We start from the raw sequence: 8,357 nt of genomic DNA, 5'->3' as shown, positions 1-8,357 counted from the left end.
ATATTCTTTATGAGAATGGGTATGACAAAATAGGAAAGGATGGGCAAGTTTACCCTAGAAAAACTAAAATGGTTAGAGAAAACCAAAGGTTTGGAAATAATCCACAATCTCGCGGTAACCGACCACAAAGGTCTCAGAATGGAAACTTTAATATAAATGATTTCCCCAGGAGAAATCAAATAGATGACTACCAAAATTTACATAGACAAAATCAACATGATGAACGACAAAGATTCTACAGACCCTTCCAACAAGGTCAGAGGTGGCAGAGTAACCAACAACACCAGGAAGTGGAGCCAATGGAAGTAAACACTGCCCAAAATTTTCAACCAGCTGCCTCCACGGGCAATTACCCCATATAATAATTAAATCTAAACAAGGTTATTTGAAGTTTATCATTGATAGCGGAGCAACACATTCTGTAATTAATCCAGGGATATGCCACCCAAAGTGGAAAGTACCCTGCAAACCGATATACATCAAGACACTCTCCCAGACCATACAAGTCAGCGAAAAAGTCGCAATTCCTATTTTCAAGGAATTCGGCGAAACTTTAAATAACAAAATGGAATTCCTAATATATAATTTCCATAAACAATATAGTGGGCTAATAGGCAACAATATATTAAGAAAGCTTAATACTATAATTAATTTAAAAGACAACATTTTAATAATCGGGAAAAATAAAATCCCCATACATTACTCTAAGGAAAACAGCAAATATTTTAATGAAAAAGAGGAAATAAAGAAAGACGTGTTGAACCAAATTCGTATAGATCACTTAAATGAGGAAGAGAAACAAAAGTTTCTAGGTGCAATAAAAAAATATAAAAATATATTTTATTCAGATGATAGCGACCTATCCTTTACTAATGCTATAAAGCATGAAATAAGGACGGTTAATAATATCCCTATTACAGCCAAAACGTATCGTTACCCGTATGTACACAAACTGGAGGTACAACGGCAGATACAAGAGATGTTGGACAAAGGAATAATCCGACCCAGCCACTCTCCTTATTCTGCACCTGTCTGGATTGTGCCCAAAAAATTGGACGCCAGCGGCAAAGAGAAGTGGAGGCTTGTCATAGACTATAGGAAGCTTAATGAAGTAACTATAGACGACAAATACCCTATTCCAAATATAGATGAAATTTTAGAAAAGCTCGGACGCTGCCAATATTTCACGACTTTGGATTTGGCAAAGGGTTTCCATCAAATCGAAATTCATGAAAAAGACGTGGCTAAGACGGCCTTCAGTGTAGAAAATGGTCATTACGAATTTTTACGTATGCCATTTGGACTGAAGACGGCTCCAGCTACTTTCCAACGGCTGATGAATAATGTGCTATCCGACTTAATAAACAAGATATGCCTAGTATATCTTGATGATATCATTATATTCAGCACTTCGCTCCAAGAACATGTGGAATCTTTAACAAAGGTTCTACAACGCCTCAAAGAAGTAAATCTTAAAATTCAAATTGATAAATGCGAGTTTTTGAAGAGGGAAACAAATTTCCTCGGACATGTTGTGTCAGATAGGGGCATAGAGCCCAACCCTGACAAAATAAGTTGTGTGCAGAGATTCCCACTGCCAACAACACAAAAAGAAATAAAACAATTTTTGGGTTTAGCGGGCTATTATCGTAAATTCATAAGAGATTATTCAAAAATTGCTCGACCTATGACGAGGTGCTTGAAAAAAGACGCAAAAGTAAACACAAAAAATTCAGAGTATGTCGAAAGTTTCGAAACCCTGAAAAGACTGTTAACAAACGCCCCCGTATTAGCATATCCCGATTTCAATGAAAAATTCATACTACAAACTGATGCGAGTAATTACGCTCTATGTGCAATCCTGTCCCAAAAGGGTCATCCGATTTGTTTTGCAAGCCGAACTTTAAATGGCGCAGAACAAAATTACAGCACCATTGGAAAGGAGCTGCTTGCAATCGTCTGGTCCACGAAATATTTTAGGCCATATCTGTTCGGTAGACGATTTCTCATAGAAACCGATCACAGGCCTCTAACCTGGTTATTCTCCGTAAAAGAGCCGAATTCTAAATTAATTAGATGGAGCTTAAGACTCCAAGAATTTGACTACGAAATAACATACAAAAAAGGAGTTCTTAATGGGAACGCAGACGCGTTATCAAGAGCAAATATACTTTTGAACCAAAACATACTAGAAGCAGAACACACCGTATGTACAGAAACAAGTAATCCCCTCAACTTTTATAAAAGGCAAATAGTATTCAAAGTAATTGCATCAGGATCACTCAAAATTAAAAATGAAAACATTTTTAAAAATAACAGAAAAACCATTTACGCAAAAAACTTTGATGAAGGAAATCTCAAAATAATATTGAAAACCCATTTCTGCCCTGATAAAACAAATGCCGTGTTCATGGATGATGAAAGGATATACGAGAACCTAAAAGAAGCTGCAAATAAGTACTTCACGGAAAATAGAAATTTTAAAATTGTTAAATGCAAAACATTCCTTTTAGATATCCTAGACGAAACAGAACTAACACAAAGAATAGAAACAGAACATGCGAAAAATAACCACAGAGGAGTTAACGAAAACTTTACTGCTTTAAAAACCGAAATTTACCATCCAAATTTAAAATTGAGAATTAATCAGTTCATTAATAATTGCAATATTTGCAATTTAGAAAAATATGATAGAAACCCGGTAAAACAAAAATTCAAATTAACCGAAACACCCGAAAGCCCAGGTGAAGTAGTACATGTCGATGTATTTTACAGTCTTGAAAAAACCCTATTTTTAACATTCATCGATAAATTTTCTAAATATGCTCAAGCTTTTTAAAATTAAAAACAGATCATGGATTGAATTCAAAATTGCACTAACTCAATTCTTGTCCATAATGGGAAATGTAAATAAATTGATAATTGACAATGAACTTGGATTTAAGGCGTTACCACTATTAGAATTTTTAAGAGAACAGAACATTGACATTCACTACACATCCAACAACAACCACACTTCAAATTCTGACATAGAACGATTACATAATACTATAAACGAACATGTAAGAATTTTAAAACACGATTCAAATAGAGATACGGAAAGTGTCGAAGAGAAAATGTACAAAATAATGATATACTATAACAATTCCGTACATTCAACTACTGGTAGAAAACCAATAGATTTTAGAAATGGTAATATAAGCAACTCGGAATACCCTTTAATTAGAGAGAAAATCATTAAACAAAAAGAAAGAATTTTAGAGAAATTAAATAAACAAAGGGAAAATGTAAAAGTACAAACAGGACCAGTATACTTAAAAGATGAAAGAGGAGGAAAAACCACTCAAAGTTTAGGAAAGTAGTAGTATCTAAGATAGATGACGATCATGTTGTTACAAATCGAAATCATAAATATTACAAATCCCATATTAAAAGAAAAAAGAAATTTCAAAACTTAACAAATAACAGATAAACAGTATAAAATAAGAATACATAATATACATTCTTTTTCAGATGAAACTATTACCAACAATATTGAGGTTAATTTTGGTTCTACACCTGACACAATCGCAAAAGATGGACATACAAGACCTTGAGGAAAACGAAGGTTATATCCCAATTAAAGAAAAAGATATAAGAATCATAGACCACTACAAAAGAATATTTCATTTTATAAATTTAACTGACTACTATCACACAACGGAAACCATATACAATAACATAAATTTGTTAGATAGCCCTTTATCGGACTTATTACCCTTGCTCGATACAATGAAAAATAACTTCAAAATACTAAAGACTAAATTAGACAATCTTTCTCCCAACTTTAAGACAAGAACAAGAAGAGGACTAATAAACGGATAAGGTAAAGGCATAAAGTTTATTACAGGTAACATGGACAGCGATGACGAAGAAGAAATCAAATCAGCTTTACTAAACATCACAGACAATATAAAACACAATTCAGAACAGACAAATACGTTGGTACGGATAAGTAACACCCTTTCTCAACAGATTCAGAATATCACCTCTCATATAAATAAGCAACAATTTATTGTCAGTAAATATATTAACCAATTCCGACGGGACATAGAGAACCAAATACTTTCCTTAGAAAACGAAGTTATGTTTCTAAGCCATATATATCAGATTGACAGTGACATAAACTTACTCAAAAACCATATGGACGACATTGCTAGAGTTATATTTACTAGCACATTAGGTATTATCCCCACTGACTTGCTAGGCGAAAAGGAAATCGAAATTGTAGACAACTTTGAGACATACACCAATACTAAAGTTTCCGTATCTTTCCATGAAGAACAAATAATTATTATCCTATCTATTCCCGAATTCTCAAATTCATCCTTTTCCCAAATAATCTTCGAACCGATACCTAATAAAGAAAATAAATCTGTAAACTTTGAAATTAATAAAATTATAATAGATGAAAACAAAAATATATTTTATCCAAATATAACTAATTTACGCAAGGATATGCAAATATTACACGATGAATGTATTCAAAATATTGTGAAAAATAACAAAGCAAGTTGTATCATGAAGAAAAACACTTTGTCAGAAGTAAAAGAAATTAAACCAGGACTTATTTTAGTGAAGAATTTCTTTGAAAGCTATTCAAACAATTGCAATTATAAACAAAACAATTTAAATGTAAGTTCAACTTTCCTAATTATTTTTGAGAATTGTGAAATAAATATAAGAAATAAAACCTTCTACAATGATAAAATATCATTTATTGAAAAAACTATTCAGCCTCATCTTATAACTAAAGTTAAAGAAAATAAAACAATTGTAGAATTAAATTTAAAAGATTTGTATATTAAACAAACCAAATATGAAGAAAATTTAGACCAAATGATAAATCATGATAAACAAACAAAAACTATTAGTTACACCATCGATACTGTAATTATACTAAGTATCATTATCTTAATCGTAATATATACTATAAGACCAAAACGAATACTTAAAATTTCGTCGGAGCCTCAATCTAACGGTGGGGGTGTTACAACACCAACCATTATCTCCATAAGAAGGGTTAATATAATATGAATGCATATGTATATAAATATATACATGCATTCATATTACCAATGTATACATATTTATGTTTATTTCACTTACCAAAAATGTAACTTAATATTATTTCCAAATCAACTGCATTTCCGTTATCACAACGAAAATGCAATTCAACTTAATTTATTAACACACTTATGATTAGTAGGCAAAAAGCCGACATCAAGTAAATTGCACTCATATTACCAATGTATACATATTTATGTTTATGCCACTTGACAAAAATGTAACTTAATATTATTTCCAAATCAACTGCATTTCCGTTATCACAACGAAAATGCAATTCAACTTAATTTATTAACACACTTATGATTAGTAGGCAAAAAGCCGACATTAAGTAAATTGCACTCATATTACCAATGTATACATATTTATGTTTATGCCACTTGACAAAAATGTAACTTAATATTATTTCCAAATCGACTGCATTTCCGTTATCACAACGAAAATGCAATTCAATTTAATTTATTAACCCACTTATGATGAGTAGGCAAAAAACCGACATTTTTAGTTAATAAATAAATTGAAATTTTAGAATATAAGAAAAGGAATTGAATAAACAGATTCAGTTGTGAAAACACAGCCAACGACAAAAGTCGTATTTCTTTTATAAGGAAAAATCCTTTAAACATTTCTCCTATACTGCCAAGGTTTTTAATTACTGGAATTAATTTCAAATACGAACAAAAAGATTTACTTGAATCACTACAAAAGCAAAATCCCAGCCTTAGCCTAAGCACTTTAACAGTGGTGAAACAATACGAAAGAAAGAAAGACAACCGATCTTATTATAATGCGATTTGTGAAATAAATAATGTAGAATTTGTAAAAGTGATAGAAGCAGAAAGCTTAAACTTAGGATGGGAACGATGTAAAGTGTTTGACGCAGTAAATGTACTGATGTGTTTTAAATGCAAAGGTTTCAATCACAAGCTGGTCGATTGTAAAAATGATGAAGCGTGCCAAAAATGTCATGGTAATCATAATTCTAAATTGTGCAACGAAAACCCAATAATGAAATGCCTAAATTGTATCAGAGCGAATAATGATTACAACATGGCATTAGATATTAATCACGATACGCTTGATAAAAATTGCCCATGCTACAAACATAAATTGGAGTTAAGGAGGAAGAAACTTGGGTATTAGCAATCAAAAATTAAGTATGCAAATAGCTATAAACCAAAAAATCAAATTAAGTGCATTTATTTGAACAGTAACAGTATAACAGCTAATAAAGAAGAGATCGAAAGAATGGTTGAAGTTCTAAAACCTGACATTGTTCTTTGTGCAGAGACTCATACCACCGAGGATGTCATTGATGCTGAAATTGCCATTGTTGGATATAACTTTATAAGATGTGATTCACATAGCAGACGAACAGGGGGCGTACTAGCTTACATACACAAATCTATTGATTTCAAAGTAATTTATAATAAGTCTATGGATACAAATATGTGGTGTACTGTAATCAGAACTAGAAAGTCAACGTACAAGTGGCAAATAGGTGTATTATATCATTAACCAAACACCAGTGATGCTGAATTTTTGGGGTACATTACTGAGTGTTTTGATGAATCGAATAACAATGTTTTAATTGGTGACTTTAATATAAATATGAACAATCAATCAACATATACGAACCATCTAACTAGTATTTTCCAAGCTTCCTCAATGTACCAAAGAATCTCCTTCAATACAAGAATCACTGAATCAGCTCAGACAAAAATTGACTTATTATTTTCTAATAGGAGCGAAATACAAATATGTAATTTAGATAAATACAAAATATCCGATCATGAAACCATACAGTTCATACTGTCAGTGCAGAAAAAATAAAAAATGAGAATCCTTGAAATCCGAAAATGTTGGGAAAATTATTCCAAAGTAAATCTTGTTGAACACCTGCGCAACTACAGCTTGGTTCAGTTGAATAATCTTGATATCTGTCATAGAACTAAAGAGCTAAGTAGTATTCTGATTAATATCATGTCAAAGTTAACATATGACAAACTAGTTCAAATTAAACTAATAAATAAATGGTATGATAGAGAACTTACGGAGCTTAATAAATTAAAATTTGAACTTTCTAAAACGGCTGAAAGAAGTAATGACTGGTGTGAATATCATTTATTAAAACGACACTATAAGAAAATGGTAAAGCTAAAGAAAGCACAATATATGGAAAGCAAAATATCTATGAATTCCTACAACCAAAAACTAATGTGGAAATGTCTCAAAGATACTGTTAGTATGACCACCAACACAACTAAAATAAAGAAAGTGGTATTAAATGGCGTGTGGATCGAAGATGAAAATGAGATAGCAAATGAGCTTAATAAATATTTTGTGGAAAGCATCATGTCAATTCATAATAGTATCGAAAACATTGTAATGAATGAAGAGCGTGAAGTTTTGGACAGAAACATATTTGAATTTAGGAGGGTCACCACGGATGATATAATTAAAACTGTTTCGTCATTAAAAAATAAATATGGTGGTAAAAAAATGTTAACGGAAGGTGTAATAAAAGACTCTATGGAGTACTTGGGATATACATATGTCTGCCTAATCAATGAAAGCTTCTCTCAAGGTATTTTCCCGGAGCGCTGGAAAATCTCTGTAGTTATTCCAGTGGAAAAGATTAGAGGAACAACAAAACCAGAAGAACTGCGTCCTATAAACACATTGCAATGTGATGAAAAAATAATTGAAACAATAGCCAAAGACCAACTGCTACAGTATCTTGATGACCATCAAATTATAATACAGGAACAATCTGGGTTTAGATCTAAGCACTCGTGTGAATCGGCAATAAACTTGGTAATTACAGAGTGGAAAGAAAATTTGTCAAAGAAGGAGATCACAATATCAGTTTTTTTAGACTTGAAAAGAGCTTTTGAAACCGTAGACAGAGACAATTTAATAAAGAAGCTACACAATGTTGGCGTACAAAACCAATCTTTAAATTGGTTTGAAAGTTATCTAAGCGGTAGAAGACAAAAAACGGTAATAGGAGATGCTGTCTCTTCAGAAATAGATGTTCCAATAGGATTGCAACAGGGCTCTGTGCTCGCACCAATATTATTCATAGTATACATCAATGATGTTATTAAATACCTAAAATTTTGTAAAATTCGTCTATTCGCGGATGATGCCTTATTAACTCTGAGTGCTCCAACAATGGAAGAAGCTATATCTAAAGTGCAAACAGATTTAAATATGATATACATATGGCTGTGCCATAACAAACTGAA

The 8,357-nt window shown here is 31.9% G+C and overlaps 1 protein-coding gene across 1 annotated transcript in view; it reads left to right on the top strand.

The window, feature by feature from the left end:
- Positions 1–7,254: 7,254 nt before the first annotated feature.
- The window catches only part of LOC129250694 (kelch domain-containing protein 10 homolog), a 103,008-nt gene continuing 101,905 nt past the window's right edge, over positions 7,255–8,357 (top strand). Inside the window, exon 1 of the mRNA XM_054890299.1 lies at positions 7,255–7,923. Within this exon, the coding sequence (XP_054746274.1) occupies positions 7,255–7,923 (669 nt within the window). The remainder of the gene's footprint in view (positions 7,924–8,357) is intronic.

This window comes from Anastrepha obliqua, chromosome 6, assembly GCF_027943255.1.
Source record: "Anastrepha obliqua isolate idAnaObli1 chromosome 6, idAnaObli1_1.0, whole genome shotgun sequence".
Taxonomy (NCBI): domain Eukaryota; kingdom Metazoa; phylum Arthropoda; class Insecta; order Diptera; family Tephritidae; genus Anastrepha; species Anastrepha obliqua.
This window is presented reverse-complemented; position numbering and strand designations above follow the sequence as displayed.